The sequence below is a fragment of the Stegodyphus dumicola genome, chromosome 4 (genome assembly GCF_044657685.1).
Source record: "Stegodyphus dumicola isolate Sdum_Otavi_A_Nest chromosome 4, ASM4465768v1".
In the NCBI taxonomy this organism is placed as follows: domain Eukaryota; kingdom Metazoa; phylum Arthropoda; class Arachnida; order Araneae; family Eresidae; genus Stegodyphus; species Stegodyphus dumicola.
In genome coordinates, this window is record NC_140771.1 from 163,163,070 (window position 1) to 163,185,829 (window position 22,760).

Here is a 22,760-nt window from a genome sequence, read left to right on the forward strand (position 1 = left end):
AGGCTAAGGCAAAGCGAATGAAAATAAAGACCCAGGCGCATTTAGGTATAAAAATGAAAAAATACAAACAAGATTTCTGCATGGCCTTTCAAGAAATTGAGAAATATGATTGCCCTTGCAAGACACCTCTTTTAGAACTTATAAAAATCTATCCTGAAAACTTAAAAGAAGTAGCCCTAACAGTAAGAGCTCTTCCTCCTACTCAAGTTAGTGTGGAAAGACTTCTCTGAAGTTTATCAAATCGGATCTCTAGCCCCTCCAACAAAGGTCTTGCCGAAGCTATACTGTTTCTTAGAAATAACTAATGCTAGTTTTTCCATTTCCTAATAAATGTTAATTAATGTAAATAATTTGCTGTGACGTCAATTTTTTTCCTGCAGCATCTATTACTTCTTTTATATTAAAAAAATAAGCTGTAACTCATGTGTATATATATATATATGAGGGAGTCTAAAATTCCTCCAGGAGTCGGTCATTTTTCCTACCGACTCCACAGTACAGGATAGTACTAATTCAGTGACATAGATTTCATATAACAGTGTGAAAATATTTTTAATGGCCTGTTAAATGTATTGAGGCAGCATTTTATCGACTATATATGTATGTTAGAGAACAGGCTGCTAATTTTGAGTAACTTTGATAAAAGGCCAGATTATGGTGTTCCAAAAGGTAGAGTTGGGTATCTGAAACGGTATTCCCCTTCAGATGTTCGCTAGATATCACTGTTAGTATCTTTGAAAAATGGAAGAAAGACAATGAACCTCATGGTAGGCACTGAAGCATTGGACGTCTATGATTGATCAACAACTGTTCTGTTTGGTGAAGGCAAAGAAGCGGCTGCTGGCAGCTCATCTAACAGTTAACTACAACGCAGGTCTATGTACAATTCCCTATATATGAGCCCATGGTTCATCGGATTTTGCAATAGCTGTCTTTTTCGAGTACTGTTCTGTTATCGGGATCGGGTCTAGAAATGTATGGATGTATGTTTTCATGTATATGTGTATGTACATATGTATATGTTTGTGTACACATATCATCTATATGCACATATAACATACATATACTTCTGAATCCGGTCCTTATAGCGGAAGAGTACCCTTTTTCATGTACCTTTATTAGTCCAGCATCAACACTTCAACTGAAGTAGCCCTTGAAAACCGTGATTAGATCATGCAATATAGAAAAGAGTTGGCTGATTGGGCAAAGCATGATTTCTTTTACGGCCGCATCGAAGATAAGCGGTCCAACACGATACTTCTGTACAAAAAGATTCCGTTTCCACACAAGTGGTCGATTTTCATCATGTTTGAGGACTATTGAGAGTCCGGTCTCTCTCTAGATGAAGGCGTATCGAGAATCACTCTGTGTAATAAAATTTGATTCATCGGTTAAAGAGAGCACGGTGCCAATCCTGCTGTGTCCAAGAATGGTATACCTGTCTTCTCATCAGACAAAGGTTATATATATATATAAAGGATCTTTTAAACTTTTCAGATTAGATTATGTTTTCCTTTCCCTAAATTGTTTTTGCAAATTTCGGTAAATACTTGAATTTGTTTAATTGTGTTATTAATTTTGTTAATTCTATACACTTTATCTTTTAGGTTTCTATATTTATTTCACTTATGTATTGTTTAATTTATAAAAATAATACGAAATGAAACATGTAGTCATTTTCTGGATTGTCATCCTCATTTTTTTATTTCAGAGAAGTAAATCCTAGATATTAATAGGTGGTGTGGTGTGTGTGATTATGGCAAAGCCTCGAGGGCTATGCGCCTGAAGGGAGGGATGCCTTCGTGGAGGACTTTCTAAGAGAAACTGGCTCGAATACTCGTTACACATGAGGAAAACCACGAAAACGCCAATGCAGCCAGTCCGTTCGCGGGATTCGAACCTCGGACCGAACTACCAGTGTTTAGTGGCTTTACCGCTCGGCAGCTGGTTGGCAGGTATTAATAGGACTGAATGCTGTATGTGTTTGTTTTGGTATCAAAAAAGAAATATGTTTATATAATAACTTAAATATCACATTTCATTTAGCATATTCAGTTTAACTGTTCTATGAATAAAAAAAATTAGAGTTATCAGTTTATTTGGGGGAAAATATTATTCATGCACAGATAAATGCACTCATAAAAACATTATGCAGTTTATCTTAACGTCATTTGACTGTCATCGTACTTTCTGTGAACACATGGAAAAAGGGTGGATGTTTATTTAATATGATGACCTGTGTACAATATCCCCACAGACATAATGATTACATTCGTAGATACTAGCAAAATATAATTCTGCAGGTAAATTTATATAATTAGATGCAAAAGTCAAAATTGGTACTAAATTTTAAACACTACATTCAACAAAATCTTAGTAAATATGGATCTTAATTTTATAAGAAATATATCATGGTGCACTGTATAGTAAAGGAATGTAAATTTTAAAACTATAATAAATAAAATATTTGCTTAAGTTACATTATTCATTCATAATACAAATCATAACAAATTATAAGTACAGATAGAAAATGAAATTTTATATTTTACAAGAATTTTAGCATATCTGTTTTTTAAACGTTTCTGTATTCTTAAATCATACATTTCCTAAATTTTGATTGCATTTAAATGCATGCTGTGCATTACTTTGTTTTCAAATAGTATGAAAGAAAAAAGCCTTAATAATTAGAAAATTAATATTGCTGAAGGAACTGCTTTACTATCTTTGCAAAATTACTGTAACTAAATTATCCAGAACTGATAGCCTTAAGTATAAAAATACAACTTAATTTGCTCGCCAAATGAATTGTGGACTTCTAATATGTTGCCTTCTGTACTCTGCGGTGTTGTTAGTCCTTCTTATTGCTTATATGTACCCCGTGTATTAATGATATTGTATTTCTGGCATGTACCATATTAACAGTACAACAGGCTCAAATTCTAAATAATTGACAAGGCCCATCAGCTGAACACTGGTGGTTTGACTTCAATTCCTGGAGAAAAGGCTGGTTGCATGGCCATTTTTCCATGTGTAAAACGAGTTAATTAATGCAGTGAGCTAGATACACATAATTTAAAACTATTTAAGTATGTTTATATGCATCTGTCACAATTCACAACAATATTCAAAACCGTTGGCATTTAAATACACCTAATAAAATGCATAGAAATTTCTATATATATTAATGAATAAATTAATTTAAGTAACCCGAAAATTCAAAATAACTTGCATCAAATCAAAAAACACTATAAGTTTCTATACCTATGAAATAATACATTTTGCTGATTATTTTTTATTTTGCCTGCATTATTGGTGCATAATGCAATCGCGCAGTGCGTACCAACCATTATACTACATAAATTTAATTATATTTGAGAGGGAAAAAAAAAAACGAATGAGTTTCCACAGTCGCGCACAAGCTTACATTCAGCTTAAATCAATGCAAAAATCTATGTTGATCTGAGGAGAGAAAACTTCAGTGACGTCACAGCCAATAGACAGCGAGAACGCATTTTCGTTTGTCTACCCCAAGTGAGCTAACCTGTTCTTTCTACGGACCTTGACGGAAATGGCGTAAAACTGCTGGTATCTGGGCTGCTCGTGCGCATGCGCGAACGTAGACGGTGTGAATAGTCTGTTAGCTATTCGCAAGGAGGCCTCCTTGGCTATTCGCACCGTCGGTGCGATTAGCCACTGCTACACCACCTACGTTCGCGCATGCCCAGCTACCAATCAGCCCAGCTACCAGCGGTTTTACGCAAGGCCAACTAGATATCTACAGGCCTGCTCCAATCTGATGATCACATGATCTGACGTCATAATCTTAGTCCTTCAATTTTGTAAGTTGACATTGCTTCGCCGTAGGACTAGTGCTAGTGGGATAATTGTTTACATGTGTTTTTTCTTCTGAAAAATTTTGTATTTTACCGGAAAGTAAAATATTATATTGTGAATTTGAATTTATAAGAAAAAGTGTGTTTTAGAATGCCAAGAAAGTGTAGTGTACCTAAATGCCGATCAAATTACGATAGCAGTAATGAACATGTGTCGAACATGTTCAACGACTTTCAAATTTCCTTCGTATCCTGTACTCTCTCAGAAATGGATAAAAAATATTAATCGCAAAGATTTTGTAGCGGGCAAACACAGTAGTGTATGCATTAAGCATTTTGAAGAAAAAATTTGTCTTTCGAGAAGATAAAGCTGTTCGTGATGATGGAACGGCATTAGTAATGGTTTTGCAAGAAAAATAGATCTTCCCTCTTCATGGATATTCATAACCAAAGGTAAGACCTTTTGGCTATCGAAATTAGAATTTTTAAACTGTTCAAAAGTGCTTGTATCTTTAAAAATATTGGACGATTTAAATGTAAGAGTTTTTTTCAATGAAAATGAAATTCCCATTGAAAAGTTCAAATGGATATTTGGAGAAGAAAAACTATGTGATAAATGGTTTAAACTTGAGACAGTGATTAGCCATTTTGATGGTTTTTCTGCTTCTGATATTCATGATGACTGCAATTTAAATTTAGATAAAATATCAGAACTATTGTTGAAATGTGCAGAAACAGAAAATAATCCACATTCTGAGAAATTTAAGTTTTTGTATGAACAGATTCAATTAATGCAAATGAAACAGCATTCGTATAGTGCAGAATTCTTTGCCTGGTCTTGTTATATATTTTATTGTAATCCAAACAGCTACAATATTATACGTAACAGTAAGTATTTTATATTGCCTCATCCGTCATACTTAAGGAAGTTATCTCTGAAAATTGGCCAAGCAGATTCTGGATTACAAACAAGTCACTGGATGTATTTGAAAAAAAAAAATGTGAAATTTTAAATGATTCTGAAAAAATTGTCAATTTATTATTAGATGTGATATATATAAAATCACAAGTTTCGTATAAAAGTGGTCGTGTTTTAGGTTTTTCGGATAATTCGCAGATGGAGGCCACAATTCTGCAAACATTTATGATAAGCTATATTAGCAAATACAGAGATATTGTAGCAATGTTTCCCGCAAAAAAACTTATCATCACATCAATTATTAATATTTACAAAACAAGTAATTGACCATGTACAGTCTTGTGGCTATCGAATCATAACTCTAATATAAGACAATAATAGAATTAACAGAAATATGTTCAAAATGCTTTGTGGTGGTGCATTAAAATCCTCATTTATAAACCCTACCATGCATAATCTTCTAATATTTACATTATTTGATACAGTTCATTGGTAAAAGTTTACAATTGGGTGCCCCTCGTTTATTGGCGATTCTTTCTTGACGCCAAGATCGGCGCCAGGAAGTCACAATTTCAAGATGGCCGCTACACAAAACCAAAATAAGAAGTCGAAGAATTGCATAAGATCTGTGTCCATGTACACATCGATCTGTTTTTACTTAAAAAACATCCTAGAATTGCACAAACTAGACATTGCGCCTTAAATGTGTCCATGTACACATCAATCTATTTTCATTTAAATAAAATCAGGAAGCTAAAACAAATTTAAAACTATTGTGGTAACCAGAAGTGAGGTTTCATTGCCAAAATTTTTAAAAAAATGTCGCCAATTGAAGGGGCACCCAATTCTACACTAAAGCCAGTTCATTTATCAAAATCTATACGAAACAACTGGTTCAATCAGAACGATTCAAACCAAACATTTTTTATACCGTCATTTGAAAACTCAAATATTGTTTACAATTCCAGTGTTCTACATTTAAAAAAATTGTATAAAATAGAAAAAAACGATAATATTAAAATGGCTCCAACTTTATCAAGGAAAGTTTTATTTCCGTCTTCTATAGAGGAACAGAATGTAAGTACTGCTATTAAACTTTTTGATGAAAAGACTTTAGCTGCTCTGCAAATTGAATCGCAGAATAATAGAACTCGGTATGGAAAAGATGTCTCAAGAACTAAACATTTTATTGATGTAATTTTAAAGTGGTGGAAAATTGTGAATGTTAAACACTCTAAAGAGGCCTTACAGTTTCAAGATGTATTTATGCAGCCTATAAGGACAACAGAAGATAAAAGCTTAGAATGTTTATCACAGTTTTGTTCGTGGCTTATATCATGGAACGATTTTTGTCCAACAACAAAAAATTGTAAGTCACAAATTGGGGAAACTGTCAAAAGAAGCCCAAGTTGCTCTTCTCCATACAACAGCAACATTGAATGAACTTTCAAAGTATTTGTTAAAAGAATTTAAATTACCTTTTATTCCTTCAGGAAAATTTCAGACAGATGACCTTGAGGGATGTTTTGGTCAATTTCAACAAATGAGTAGCTGTAATTATAATGTATCCTTACAGCAGATTATAGAGTCGGAAAAAAAACTAAAATTAATTAGTTTGCTTAAAATGCAATTTCTGAGAAAGGTTCATTTATTTTACAACATTTTTCTTGTAATGATATTGAAGATTTTAATGATGATCAACTTATTGATAAGGAATTTGGTGATGTTTTGCATCAATCCAACGATGTTAATGTTACAGAAAAAGATACAATGTGTCTAATTTACATTTCTGGATATGTTTGTAGATCTGTATTGAAGCATATAAATTGTAATCTCTCCAGGAAAAAATTAATTCTTGACAAAGAAATAATAGTTGAATATTGGGAAGATTTTGCGTACTTAGCTGCTATTGATTGAGGTGGTTTATTTTGGCCAACAGAATTCGTGCTTTTCATTAATACCTCAGCATTTAAAATATTTTTAATCCTAATATCTGAAATGTATGAGAAATTATATATTTTATCAAAAAATCAACATTCTGTATTAATAAGTCTCATCACAGAGAAAGTTGAAAACAGGATTATTTGGAATGATAGTATTTGTGAATGTGGCAAATCATTGCATGATTTGTTGAAAAGTTGTGTCACATGCATTTCCAATATATTGCAGAATATTTACTGTAAGGTTAAAAATAACAATTTAAAGGAAACCAATGACCAAAAAAGAAAAATGGGTAAATTAAATAATTCTGGAATTTAGGTGAATTTTTTATGTAATTTTAAAGTTAAATAATTAGTATTTGCAAACTGTGCATAACTGAGCCATAGAAACTTGCTGCTGCCTACTAGTGGCTGAGTGGTAAAATAGCTGAAAACTGATAGTTTGGTCTGGAATTCCAATCTCGGCAAACGGGCTGGCTGATAATTACCTTATACGGGCAAATAGAATTGATAATTACCTTATATGATCAAATAGAATCAAAAGTTAATTAAGTTTGAAAATATTGACAAGTGTGATAGAAGCTGCTGAACCAACAAAAAGGAAGATGTTAATTTTAAAAGTGAAATAAAAACTTGGGAAATATGGGATGATAATGCGATAGCAAGAAATCTAATGAATTAGACTGTGACAGCTCCATAAGCGTTAAAATATGTGAATGAACAGAATACAAAGAAATGATGGGAGAAAATAAAAAATGAAATGGCGGCAAGAACAGAAGATATTCATATCAAATGTAGAAAGAATTAGCTCAGCTGAAAATGAGTCAAAACGAATCTGTAGATGCTTACATGAATACAGCTGTAATTCTGAAAAGTAAAAGCATTCAAGTTGGGATGAAATAAGAGATAAAAAATTAATTTACCTCATACTAGAAGGACGTTAAAGTTGATTATTGTTAAAATTATCAAAAGTAATAAAGAGAAAGATATAGCTTCAATTATACAAGCTTTAAGATAAACAAATTGTAGGTCATGATTTAAAAGCAAATTTTACCAAAACTAAAGCAGAAGAAAAGACAAGCGACAACAATGAAAAAAGATTATGTAGTATGATGTATGAAATGATAGAAGAACTAAGTTCAATGGAGGCTCATGAAGTCTGGAAATTAGTTGAAAGATCTATGAATAAGAAAATTACGATGTTTACGAAAACTACAAAATAAGATTTTTGATGTAAAAACTGCATATTTAAATGGATACTTGAATAAACCAATTTATATGGAACAACCACCTGGATTTAAATCAGATTCAGACTGTCAAGCATTAATAGATTGGATAAAAAAAAAAGTAGTAGTTCAAGGCACATTAATCGAAATCCTTTGCCGTAAGCCAAATCAACTAGCTAAATCATGTTTATTTTTGTAGACCTCAAATCAGGGGCTACAATGATAAGCCTGTTTTGGCATTCATATTTCAAAAATTTGAATGGCAAACTTTTTGTTGATGTGAATTAATGATGTTTAACTTAATAATTAATATCTTATAACATTGTAATGATATGCTGGATTTTTCATTGCTTAATACTACATGCATCTTTTACTATTTGTCTATTATTAAATAAATTTACAGTGTATATTTAATCAGATGTTCTTTCATAAGAATTTTTTATAGCATGATATGGTGCTCTTTGGGGTAGATTGCATAGTTATGATCTCACTTTGTTTTCAGGGAATTTTATAATATATTTTTGGATATGCTACAAGATTTCTCGTATAATGTTCATGCTTTAAAACATCTTTAAAATAAAACTTTTTTGTCATATATTTCCCAAAATGTTCACTTGTATGTTTATAATTAAAAAGTACCTTAAGATATTGGATTAAAAATGTTGAAATGTTTTTATGAGAAAGAAAAAAAAAAAAAAAAGAAAAAAAAAAAAAGGCTTTTGCTTCAATAGAATTGCATGTAAAATTATAAATGTAAATCAAAATTTTATTTAAATTAATATGTTTATGAATTTTGTTATGAAATATCACATATCTTTTTAATATTTAAGCAGTATAAATCAATCTAATTAATTTAAGCAATACAAATTAATGTAGTAGTATGTGGTGTATAAAGAGTTTAAATATTTTTAAAAGAAAAAAAAAGAATGTCTAAATTAATTGAATACTAAGCATCTGTAAACTATATCCATTTTGGTATATAGAATGATATACATGATATATTGTAATATCAGTGAGTCGTAGAAACTTATTCAAGTTTATGAAGTTTATTTTTGTGGACCTCGCATCAGAGTCTGCAATAATAATGTTCCATTATTAATATTTAAAAAATTCAAATGACAACTTATTGCAGACGTGAAATGATAATTTCAACTGGCTAATCAGTATCTTATACTATCTTAATGACTCGCAGGATTTTTCATTGCTTAATATTGTGTATTTTTAATGAGATGTATTAAGAGTGTATTTTTAATAAGATTTTCTTTCATAAGAATTTTTTGGAGCGGAGCATGATATGATGCTCATTGGGATTGATTGCATAGTTATGATCTTGCTTTTTTTAAGAGAACTTGAAATATATTTTTGAATATTCTGTGTAATGTTTTTGCTATAAAACATCTTTAGAATGAATCTTTTTTCAATATGTAGACTAAACTTCAGATATACTTTTAATATATTAATGTATTAATAAGATTTATGTATTTCACTTAATATCCACATGTGTATTTATTATTAAAAGGCATCTTAGGATCTCTGATTGAATCTTGAAAAATCTTTATGGGAATAAAGAAAAGAAAGAGTTCATTTTGCTTCAATATCATTGCACCAAAAACAATTATAAAGCAATATTATATTAGAATTAATGAATTGATATTAATTTTATTATGAAATACTATATATGTTTGTTTACTATTTAAGCAGTATAAATCAGTCTTCATAATTTAAGCAATATAAAATCATCTGAGAGCTTTAACATATTTTTTCTTTTTATTACAAAATGAAAACATCTCATGTTTAGTTCATTACATATGTTATATTTTCATTGATATTATCATACCGTATAATTTTTATAAATAATTTTTGTGTCCATTTTATTTCCGTATGTTTCAGTTTAATTTAAATCAGCTCTGCTAAATTTACAATATCACTCAAATCTTATTTTTATTTTCTGTTTAATAAATCGGTATTTAGTATTTAAATATCATTACGATATAACATAGTACGTTATTATTCCTAAAATTCGAAATATTAGTTGTAAAAATTAATTTGACTTGACTTTTGTGTTGGAAATAAAACGCTGCGCACTACATAAATGAAACAGTCGGCTGCGTCTACCGTGGGAACGATCGCCTTCGATTGTGACGTCACAAATCGGTGGAGCAGGCCTGTAGATATCTAGTTGGCCTTGTTTTACGTCGATTTCCTTAAGGCAGGCGGTAGCGAGAACGAAGGTTGCTCACCATAACTCAGTAATAGAAAGGGTTGTTAATAATCCACCAGCAAGAGAATAATTTGAAAATAATAATTATCAGTTACAAAGACGAGGTCAATCTATATGGATGATAATGTTCAGGAAAGGACTAGATAAAATAGTTATTTAATGATGATTCTAATTGCAAGCGAGGACGCGTAATTAGTTAAAAAATCTTTAGTGTATTGACAAAAAGGCTACAGAACTTACTTAAATTCTAAACTTAAATAACTTACTTTGGAGGCATTAATTCATCTGACTCATTTCCTGAATGTACTGTAGGTTTGGTGTAATGCGTGATGTTGAGAACTTTAGTGTAATATACACCAGTTAGTTATGATTAAGTTGCTGTTGACATTTTCTTGACTTCACTTTTGTGAGGTCATGTTCATTGCATTTATTATAATCACCTTTAGTTATGCTAAAAGCTTTTCCCACACAAGAAGGTAAAAAAAGTTCTGAATATTTTTTTTACAGATTATTTTGAATGCACTAATCAACTTCAAAGATCTCTTATCTTAATGACTATAACTTCGACTTTGATTACAAAACATTTGCGCTCATGACGATTTCTCGGTGATGTATGTTTTTCTTGCTCTTATTTTAATATAACATTTTTTGAGGTTGGATTCTCTTGATTTAACATAACTGAAATTCGCAATGGATCCTATGTAATTTTTTTCGTGTACGTATTTGCATCTGCTGTGTTTTTTCGGACTTTATTATTGTGATGTCCGGAAATCTGTTAGTAACTGGAAACTTTCTTTCATTTTAACTGTCACTTTTGAAGTTATTTACATCAATAAAAGGTACTTATTTACAATTAAGGATATTTTCTTGAAGTGTCTCTAATTTGCTTTTGTTAAAAACAAATCTGACGTGGGGCATTGAGTATTATTTTAATATCATCAAACCAACCTTTTTTTGTAAAGTGAGAGATTCGAAATTTCAGAAATGACAGTTGTGTTTAATGTTGAATAAACTCGAAAAAAGCAAGAAGAAAAGGTTTAAAGCTTTAGATACTTTTTTAATCGTAAGACTTGGGCATTTATTATTTCTTTTTCAAACAATTAGTTGCAAATATGTATGACTAGTTTTCTGTGCAGTAGTTATAAATTTATTAAAATTGCTAGTAATTTTTGAATAAAAGTCCAAGATCCGGAACCTTTGGGACTTCTACAGTTCTCGATTTTAAATCATCAGTTTAAATGTAAAATGATGCCATGCAGAAATTATGAAATTAAAAATATGGAATAGTTGTATAGGAAATAATGAAGCATTTCTGAACGTGGAATCAAAATTTACAAATAAAGCACAATAATTATTTGGTTGTTTTATGAAGTATTTCTTTCAGTGTAAGTTGTTTTAAGATCTTTTCTTCCCTCCCCCCCTTTTTTTTTCTTTTTCTTTTGGGTGTGTGTTCTATGCTTTCTTTTCAATTCTTTTCTTTCTTGTTCAGTTAAAATGTTCCATTATTCAAGTTTTGAAATCGTTGGCTCAAGAATTCCTGTTAAACTATCAATCGAAATCATTTCATCCTCAACAACCTTTGCCATTTTCTTCATATCAGTAGCAATATTTCTTGGATTTAAAATCATATGACAGATTGAGAAATTGTCATCAGAATAGAGAAATTCGATTACATCATCTTCGTGGATTGATTATCATTTCACTTTTCTTCACAAATTTCATTAATGGGAAAGTCGACCATTTCCGACATTGTTCCCAAATAGTTCAGTTTATTACTGATAATGGATAAGTGGACATCACAACAAATTCCTAAGAAATGAAGTCTTTGTAAGGGAGCAGCCAGTGCTTGCCATCATATACACTCTTATCAGCAGCAGAATTATGCTAAATCAGGCATAGGCAACATTTTTTGATGTGAGTTAAAACCGAAATGTGTATTTTAAGAACAGTTTTGTATCAGTGATATTTCTATTTTAGAACAGTCTGTTTTGGTGAATAATAAGATACACTTTATTGAAAAAATAATTACAATAAACTTTAAAAATTTTAATTGTAATTATTACGAAACAAATGTAACTGAATGAACTTTATTTTTATCATCAATATCAAATAATTGTTTTTCCTTATGCTGTACTTGTGATGTCATTTTACTGAAGTCTGACTTATAATTAGTTGTACTAAGATGAATACAAGCATCTGAATTTTCAACAGTTAAGCTGCTCCTGCCCTTATTTAAAATAAACTTTGTAAAAGTATTTGCTCGCATTTATAAGCTGAACAAATGTGGACAAAATGGCAAAGTTGATATTTTGAATTATGGGTTGGCATTGCTAAACTTATTAAAATGTCCTTGAAATTGTTATAATTTTTATTTATTTATTTTTGAATAAAAATGCATGGTCAGTATTGCAACTTTGTAATAAAAAAAATGTTGTTATTTATTTTCGGGTAATTTTTCAAGTACTTGTTTTATATTTATGCTTTATAATTTATTATTTTTTTGTGTTACGCTTCATTTTTGGAAACACCACGGCGTGCAATGAATTGGAAGTTGATCTGTCAGCACTATCCTTATCTTCAAGGCAGATGTTTTTGTTTTATTCGGCTTATAATTCCTTACTAAATGTAGTATTTCATTTCGATGTACTCCGTCTTTGATATGATTTAAATCAAATTCCTCATCATTATAATTTGTTTCCGATAGTGAAGAAAGTGACACAGAGGTTATTGAAAACAAAAAAAAATTCGATTGACAAATTAGTCGGTAGTCTCAACACAGCAATTATAGGACTTAAAGAGCGGAACTTTGTAACTGAACAAGAAATTATGTCTGTTTATAGAATTAAAGAGAAAGTATTATCACATAAAACGAAGCAATTTAAACAACTTACATTGAAAGAAATGTTTAATTAAGTAAACAAATAAATATTAAGCTTTTTTTTGTCAATTTTGATACCCTTTAGATCATAATTATTCTTTATTTCATAAATTACGTTTTCATATTTTTAATTTTATAATTTCTGCATGCCATCTTACCAGATTTAAACTGATGATCTCTAATCCGGAAAAATTGATAATCCAGAATCGCCGAAGTCCCGACGAGTCCGGATTAACGACTTTTGACTGTATTCAGTAAGCCAGGCTAGATATTGTAATGAAGTTATGTATGTACTGTTCTTCCTTTCTTTCAAAAAAAAAAAAAAAAAAAAAAAAAAAAAAACTGAGAGGGTTCAGATTTTAAATTATGTCCAAAGTTCTGTTCTTTTATCACAATGCGAGAAATGTACATACATTTATGCAGATTTTTCACTATTTAATTTCTTTAAATATAATACAGGGCCATATTTTGTGGCGACAATTTGAAAAGTGAAACAATGCTTGCAGTAAATCAAAGTAAAATGCCAAAAAAAAAAATTAAATATCATGTTTTTCGCACTTAAACCATAAAATTCAATTCAACAGCAATATCACAAAATAATTTTAAAATAAGCATATCTTTAGAATTTCTGATACACAGTAGTGCACGCTGGAGATACAAGTTTTTTTTGTTTTGTTTTTTGTACAGTGTTGCCATTCCTCGCTTTGAAATCATTGAGTTTGTTAATCAAAAAGTCCTCAATGTCTAAAAAATATGAAATAGATAATAAAACAAATTCCAAATTAGGGCTTCCAGATGCCCATATTCGGTGGAGGATTATGTTATTTAAAATTTGATGGCTCCAGGTACCATTGTTTCGTCGCAATGCGAAAAACATTCATACATTTATGCAGAATCTTCGTTATTTAATTTCTTTAAATATAATATAATACAGGACTATTTGGTGGCAACAGTTTGAAAAGTGAATCGACGTAAATGCTAAAATGAAATTAAGATCCCTTCTGGGCTAATGCCCTTTGGGCTAAAATGATTAAAATTTATGACTTGCCTCCTACAGAACAGCAAGAAGTTTTAGACGTGTGGAACTGGTTATACTGATGCACATACTCGAAACAATAAAGATTGCGAATTTACCAAAATATGTTAATGAAAGACATTGCAAAAGAGCCCGATGCCATATAGATTTGCATTTTAGTAAATTTATGCTGTTTTGACCATGTAAAGAAAACAATAGTTTAATTTTTTTTTTTTTTTTTTTTTTTATATTTCATGAAGGATATTTGAGCACCAGAAGATCTGGCATTAGTTTCAACAAATTGCTTTGTCAGATAATTTCAAAACTTGAGCTCGTAGTTTTCAAAGTTCCATATGTAATATTCACATCTGACATCTGGATATCTAATTAAATCTAAAGAAATTCCATATTGTCTAACTAAGTAGACTGCAATTTATTCCTTCAAACTTCTACCAGAATCATTGGCCCAGGTTTGGTCGGATCTCTTTCACCTTCCCGATCAACAGGAAAACAATTAAGTATCTTGGAAAATGTCACCTTTTGTCATGATGTTCAAAAGCATTCATATTTTTAGAAGATCAATAGTATTCTTCATGGTGGGTAGCTGAAAGAGAAATTAGGATAAACTCATTAATCCAGTAGAAGGCTTCCTTTAGATAAAAACCAACATATTTATTTTTCAATTTCATATTTATAAATAATTTAAATGATAGAAGGAGGTTAATTATGGTAAGCAGTGCTTTTTTCTGCTTCTATTTTGGTATTGACTCTACTGTCTCTCTAGTTTATTTCAGTCTTCAATTCACTTCAGTTCGTTAGGGAAGAAAACTGCTGAGAGTGTTTCTCAGCAGCGACCCATATTTGCAGTTATCATCATAATAATGATGAAAGGTAGCTGGCCATAAATTTTATCAAACATTTAAAAAGATATCTGCTGACACATCCTAACTTTGCAGTACTACACAGGACAGATTTTATGTTAAAGTATTTAAAAAATTCTTAAATTGTGTTCCAAGTGTTTAGAAAATTTAGCATGCAATTTTAAAAAGGTTACTGTATATCGGCATTTTAGTACATGCAGCACTCCAATATGCATTGGTTGAATGATGAATGTACAGTTGGGAGCACAGAATAAGACAAAGATTAAATAGACTTCTTTAATGAAGTATGAACCAAACAATTGTCTTTAATCAGGAAAATTTTTGCATCACCCAATTAGCCAGACGATTTCAAATGTTACTGAGCATGAAACGATTTTCAAACCAATCATTCATTAATGTTTGTGTGATCCATTCTCTTTATTTGAATGTTAAAAAAAAAGGTAAAATCTTTACTTCTTTAAGTGTCTGAGATTGTGCATTTTCTCCAATTATAAAAAGCTGACATTAGTGCATTTCTGATTGTGCATTTTCTCCAATTATAAAATGCTGACATTAGTGCATATCTGCAGCATTTGAGCTTGCAAAAATTGTTAGTTTATCTATGAAATCTTTGATACCATTTGAGGCTTTTTCTGCAAACATTGCCTAGGATTTCATGGCACATATAATCAGAAGAGTACCATTTAAAATTTTCCTAGAGATAACTTTCTGCAGTTAATGAGTTCGATGAGTTCTTTTGCATATTGTTCAGTTGCTTTAGTATAAGTTGAAGCTTTTTAGCCTGAAATTTTAGCTTTCTAGTAACATGGTGACTTTTTAAAATTTGATTAACCAACCTGTCGAATATGTGCACATAGTTTTTAAGTGTATTTCCTTATGAAATATTTTGCTTCAGCTGTTAGTATTGGATGGAATGCCCATGATGTCATGCTCTTGCTGCAACACTGTTTCATCCGATGAATAATTTTTATGTCATATCCTGCTGACTTTCCAGTGTCATACACCTAGCATAATTTGGGTACGAATATGCCTTATCTATTTTTTACAGCTATTAACCTTACTGCTTGAGTGACATAGAAATATTCTTTAGATTTGTAAATCATGTTGCAAAGCCAGAATTAGAAATTCTTTTCAACATAGTCAAAAATTCAAACTTTAATTTTGATAATATAGCTGTAATGATAATATGCAAAATAATAATAAGCTAGATCAAATTAGAAAGTTAAAGAAGAATGCAGTTTGCTATGCTAATACTGAACTTCTGTTCCTTGGAACCTATTTCTTTCTCCTTTTCTTCCCTGCTGCTGTGTCACCAAATGAAAAACATTATCAGCAACATTCTCACTTCAAACAAATATGTATTGGAGCTTCATTTGTTTAGGTCCGACAGAAAACTCCAACCAGTTAAAGCCAAAAGGTGTAGTCGGGATCATTGTCAATCAATGTATTGTCTTTGGCCACAGTGTAATTCCCTTATCAGCAGCTGTTTGACAATGAGCAGGGATCTCATTTAGTTCAGCAAAAAATTGCTTTTATGGCACACCTGCATTTGAATATTATATAATCTATTTCTAGACTTTGTAATGGTGGGGGGAATCTGAAAAAGGTAAAAACCAATTTACTCATTATCTAGAGGTTTGGATATCACACTCTGTTTTAGACTTTATATTGTAGTATTTTATATGTAAGACACTGGATATTAATGCTATATTTTTTGCAGATAACTAATGTGATAACATAGCAAGATGTATTAAGAAAAATGCTAATGTAAATAAAACTTAAATAAAATGTAAATAAGTCTCTTCCATAAAACTCAGATCTTATAAAAAATAAAATTTTTTATCAATAATTAATTATGAAACAAAGTAAAAGTAGCATAATTTAGATTTCATGCTAAATTTTGTAAAGTATGAACATTTCATGCTATATAAACTGTCGGTGCTCTAGAATCTGTTAGTTCTGGTAGTGGTTTGATGTGAGCCTTAAGTATTATATAAAAAACAAAAAATAAGCTTGATGAGTAATTAACTTTTTAGAAAGTAATGCATAGTTGCATTTAAAAAAAAAAAAAAAAAAAAAAAAAGTCTAATTTTATAGTACAAAAAATGTTTGCAAAAATAACTTTTTACCTGTTATTTAAACTGACTTTTTACTTTAAAAAAAAAAAATCTTAATTATTTTACTTTGTGAATTTTATATTAACAAAAGAATTGGTATCCAAGTCAGGCTTCTTAGTTTATGATGTTTGTTCTCATTGTTAGAAATGCTTTAGAAATATATGTGTGATTTTATTCTATATTACAGATTTACAGTTAAAGCAATATGAATCATTAGCATTCCTGCATATTATATTCCTTTCTCTTGTTTAACGTTGTTTGAAAAACGAAAACTTCTCTCAATATCATAATTTAATATTTAAATTTTAATATCTTCTGTAATAATATAATTTCTGTGTGCACTCTACACTTTTAGCATAGTTTATTATTTCTTCAGTGATTAAATTTTGTATATTTCCCTCCCCCCCCTTTTTTTTCATTTTATTTTTATGTGCTAAGTGAAGGAGCATTTTCTAATTTATATTTTAATTCTTTAAAACAGATCAGATTTTTTACCTGACCATTTAGTGTATATAATCATTTCTTCACTTTAATATTGCTTTAATATTTTAATTATGTCCTATTAATATTATAGTTATATTTTATTCATATACAACACTACTGTATTATTAATCATTTGAAATATTTAGCCTTATTAGTATGCTTCAATAGCCTTCTATGGTAATATGTATCCATGTATATATCTACGCATTTTTTTTTGCTGCTGTAGTAAGATCTGCTTTTGCATTGGGTGGAGCTTCTTTTGGCATGAGTTACTAATTACTGGTAAAAAAAAAAAAAAAAAAAAAAAAAAAAAAAAAAAAAGAGGAGCAACTGAACAACAAGAACATAATAGAAAACTTTCAGATTTTCTATTATGTCTAAAGGGGTGTTTTTTTAACGTTTAGTGTATTACTTTAATTTATTAAATATCATGTTCTTCACTGTTAAATCGTAAAATTCATTTCAACAGCTATATCATAAAATTAAAAAGAGCGTATAATTAGAATTTCTGATACACAATCTCATGCACTGGAGATAAATTTTTTTTTTTTTCCATATAGTGACTGTCATTGCTCGCTTTAAAATCAATGAGTTAGTTAATCAAAAATTTGTTAAAGTTTTACAAAATAAATATGAAATAGATAATAAAACAAATTCCAAATTCGGTCTTCAAGATGCCCATATTCTAGTGGAGGACAATTTATTGAAAATTTGACGTGTCTAGGTACTGTTGTTCATTCACAGTGTGAGAAACATACATACATTTATGCAAATTCTTCATTATTTAATTTCTTTAAATATAATGCAGGGCTCTAATGTTTGGTGGCAACAATTTGAAAAGTGAACTGACATTTATAGTGAATCAATGCAAAATGCCAAAACGAAATTAATAGCCCTTCTGGGCTAAAAAAGATATATTTTGTATAAATTAGGACATGTTTTTAAAACAATGAAATATTTTTTAAAACTTTTTTTGTTTCAGTATACAAATTAAAAAATAATTAACTCATTTATAAAAACTTAAGGATTATTTTCTAGGTAGCCAACATGTTTGAAAGGAAAAACTTCAATGAAATATCACATTGATCAATAAATAAGAATCCTACTACTCTTTTCACTAGATTTTTTTGGAAGAAATCATTTAATTACTGTACACTTATTGTAGAAATAATAAAACAGTAATTTTTAACTTACATTTTTATTTTTGAATAAGTTAAATTGCTTTTATTATGTTGCCTTCACCACTGGTACACCATTTTTCATATCTTCCAGTTTTTCCACTTTCTTCTGGAAGCAAAGGAATCTTGATTCTATCTTGTGTGAAGAGAAGGGAATGGAGTGAAAACAGTTGAGTGATTACGATATACATATTTCTATACTGGACTACAAACTGGATCAGTAACTTGCAAGGTGATCATTAAAAATATTGAAAATATGTTGTTTGGGGAAGTTTTAGTATGGAAAGGTTACATTATATTTTTAGTCATTATTAAGGGCTGTAATTAAAAAGAAAAGAATAAAAGAATTTCTTTGCTGTCTTAGAACAACTTTTGGCAAAACATCTTCATATAAAACCATAACCTTAGATACTTGAATGGTTTGTTCTTATAAATAACTTATGTATTATATATTATTTTCATTTTCAGAGATTTTTTTCGAAAGATGTCGGAAAGAAATAAATCTCAGATCTATAATCATGAAGAGCTGGAAGCTGAAATTCGGAGAGTTCGTGAAACAGAAGAATTTAATGAAGCGGCTAACTTTAAGAAATCGAAACATTCACTAGATAGTGATGAAGATGATGATGAGGAGGAATTGTCTAAAAAGTACAATGTTATGGATCCTAGTGAACTGGAAGGTATTATTTTCATTTTTGTGATTTCCTACTTTCTCATTTGCTAACTAGAAAAATTTTCTTATCATGAACTTGGCTTCATGCAATTGAATTTTTTTTTAAAATTTCCAATGGCAAGGTACTTAACATGAACAAGATAACATAATCTTATAATTGAAACTGGTAGGATTTAAATATTAAATTTAGTAGTTCAAATTTAATTAAGTATATCTGCAGCAGTATAATGAAATATTTCTCATTTAAACTGTATGTTATTTAAATAAAATACTAATTTGTTAGCATGAAAAAATTTTCTTATTAAGAATAAAAAAGAAACTTGAATTATTATTTATTAAGAATAAAAAAGAAACATTGAAATTGGCATTACTTAAATTGATACTTGTCTTCTATAGTCTATGCTAGGTAAGCAATAAGCTAAGCTAAAATGAGATATTACTCAAAATCTGTAGGACGTTTCTACATGCAAATCTAATGATGGATCTAAATTCAGAAAATAAAATCTACTAATAGTGAAGAATGTGACAGAAAGGTTGCTGAGGACAAAAAACTTTTGACCGAAAATTTAGTGCCAACTCTCAACTGTGCAATTACAGAACTTGAACAGTGGATCTCTACAAGTGAACAAGAAATTATGTGAAATAACTTGAACAACTTACTTTGAAGGAAATGTTTAATAAAGCAAATAAATAAATATCGTGCTTTTTTTAAAATTTTTATTTCCTTAATATTCATTCTTTTATAAGAAACTATTTTATATTTTTAATTTTATAATTTTTACATGTCATTTTACTAGATTTAAATTGATGATCTAAAATCCAAAAAAATTCTCAAAGCCAGAAACACCTACAAGTCCCTACAAGTCCAGACCTCAGATTTTGTATCGTATCAAGTAACTTGTGTTGTGTATATATATATATATATATACACAACACAAGTTATATATATATATATTGAATGAATTGGCGATTTGTTGTTTACCATGTTCAGTTTTGTCTTTGCAGATATTTATAACATTTGATAAAAAAGTGCATTTTCGTAAGCACAAATTATGCTAGTGCTATTTTCTCTCATCAAGGCCACTATGAAAGACAAATGCTCTTAAATAATCTTTTAAATACTTGCTTAGTGGAATAATAAAATATTTCCCATTTAGTGATGCATTATTGAAAAGGAAATATCATTATGGAAGAATTTATTATGAAAGGACTATTATTTACTATAATGTAGTTGTTCACTTTCACTATTGCAATTCCTGTCATGTGCTTCATCTATTAAATGCAGTATAGCATGTACATGCAGCATGGAATGCCCTGATATGTTATGTCAGACTTACTTTTTTTGCCAAACATTCATTCACACGTGCACACTAATCCCTTTCTCAAAGGAAACTGGCTGAATCTTGTGTATATGGTATTATAAAAGCCCAAAGTCTGGTAAATCCTAGCTTTTACCAAAGTGGCTTGGTAAAGTATGCTTTAATATGATTCCATTTCGGACTTTTACCAAGCCTTTGCGGTAAAGCCTAGGAGTTACGAAGGCCTTCCGATAAAAGCCCGAAACAAGGGATTACTTATGATAGAATTTTCCATTCACAGATATACTGTATACAGTGTGTCCCCCAAAAAGTTAAAACACACTTTAACTTTTTAATTGATAATATAAATTGTGAAAGTAATCATGTATAAAATAATGTATGATCTAAGATTATGTTGATAAAACTGTCTTATGATTATTTTTGAAAGAGAAGAAATAAAAAAGAAAAAATGCAATAGTTATGCCATTTCACAAATAAGATCCCATGTGAAAAAGCTGAATTAATGCTCAATTCTCTCGATAACTAAAGAGATTTCAGTAATTTTTAAAAATAATTTTGGCAATAGTTTAAAAAATTAAATTGATTGCTCAGAAAAGAATTAATAGAAATTATAAAATTTAACAAAACACAGTTTAAAAAATTAAATTGATTGCTCAGAAAAGAATTAATATAAATTATAAAATTTAACAAAACACATCTTTGTAGTACACTTCTTTGAACAGTTGCATTTTCTGAGTCCTTGTCCCCAAAATAAAAATAAAAAAAAAAAAATTGTACTACTTCGCGTACACTTATTTCTCCTGTACCAATTTGTTTGATGTTTAAACACTTTTCTTTTCAAAAAGTAACTTGTTATCTTGTTTACATTGATTTTTATGTACCAAATTTAGTACCAAGAACATAAAACTCATCATCTTTAATGTCTGTAATGGTGGCTGTTACTGATTTTGAATCTATTTTTCATCTATCAATATCAGGTACATTTATTTTAACATTTTGGTTTTTAACACTATGTTTCAGAAAGTTTTTAGTAGACACAATCTTCATTTTCTTTGCATGCTTCTCAAGTCCTTTCGTAGCAGTCTTTCAAAACACTTTCACAATTGAATTTTGTTAATAATTTCGTCCACTGTGCCAGAGCATACAACTGGATTTCACCCCCCCCCAATTTGAACTTCAGTATCTGCCTCCGTCATTATGCATGGTTCTTTTTCATATGTATTATTATCTTGTGATTCTAAATCAACTGTTCATTTGAGATTAGTGCGTTCATATTCTGTATTAACCACACATTCATTATTAATATTTATAATTTTTTTCTAAATCCTCTTCAGTCACCACGTTACTAATCAAATTACGTGGAAAAACTGAGCAAGTCCCATCTTCGTAGAACAACTTTGATTCCTTTGTGATTTGCCTTGTTTTTCATTGCTGAGGAAATTTTAATTCTTCCGACCACTTTTCCATCTTATTTGTTTCCATCCATGTGCCATGTTTTCCTCAACTGAGAGAACCTTGCGATTGACTGTGTCTTGGCTTATGGTGAACTATTTTTATATCACTCCACATTTCACATAAATGTCTGGGACTCCAAAAGTTGTCAAAATATCCAGAAGGTGATATGTTACGTCATCAGTTCTTTTACTGCACTGATTTCGGAATAGGACAAATTTTGTAAGATGATCTTTATACACCAAAATGAATTTCATATCACAATCAGGATTGGCCTACATATCTATTATGTTGTCTTGGCTTTAAGAATCCATTTCACTTTGCAAAACTGGTTTGATTACAGTCTCCTTTTCACAGTTTTTTGCTTTTTCTGACATGGTTCACATAGTCTCAAATATGTGACAATAGATTCTACTATTACATTCTTGTACTTGCGATTCAGTTTCTTAATCATACGGGGTCTTCCACCATGGCCAACTGCGATATGAGCATTGTGTATGACATTGAAGATTTCATCAGTTGTAACATAATACAGTATTTTCTGCTTTTTCTGCAGACAGTGATGCTATAAGTTTGTCCTCTCCTCGAATATTTGGAATACCATAGCATTTCAGCCTTCTGTAAT

The 22,760-nt window shown here is 30.0% G+C and overlaps 1 protein-coding gene and 1 long non-coding RNA gene across 7 annotated transcripts in view; one reads left to right on the forward strand and one right to left on the reverse strand.

The window, feature by feature from the left end:
* Positions 1-10,689: 10,689 nt before the first annotated feature.
* The window catches only part of holn1 (CD2 antigen cytoplasmic tail-binding protein 2 homolog holn1), a 32,117-nt gene continuing 20,046 nt past the window's right edge, over positions 10,690-22,760 (forward strand). For 2 of the 6 annotated variants that reach the window (XM_035352737.2, XM_035352772.2), the window contains exons 1-3: positions 10,690-10,750; positions 18,786-18,923; positions 19,160-19,371. In XM_035352737.2, coding sequence (XP_035208628.1) covers positions 19,176-19,371 — 196 coding nt within the window. In that variant the 5' untranslated portion in view covers positions 10,690-10,750; positions 18,786-18,923; positions 19,160-19,175. The other 4 variants (XM_035352752.2, XM_035352758.2, XM_035352743.2 and 1 more) reach the window with 4 other exon arrangements.
* LOC146997744 (uncharacterized) lies at positions 14,252-18,845 on the reverse strand. The gene is made up of 2 exons (XR_015040819.1): positions 18,708-18,845; positions 14,252-14,636 (listed from the first exon to the last, which is right to left on the reverse strand). It is a non-coding gene; the product is annotated as an uncharacterized LOC146997744 (long non-coding RNA).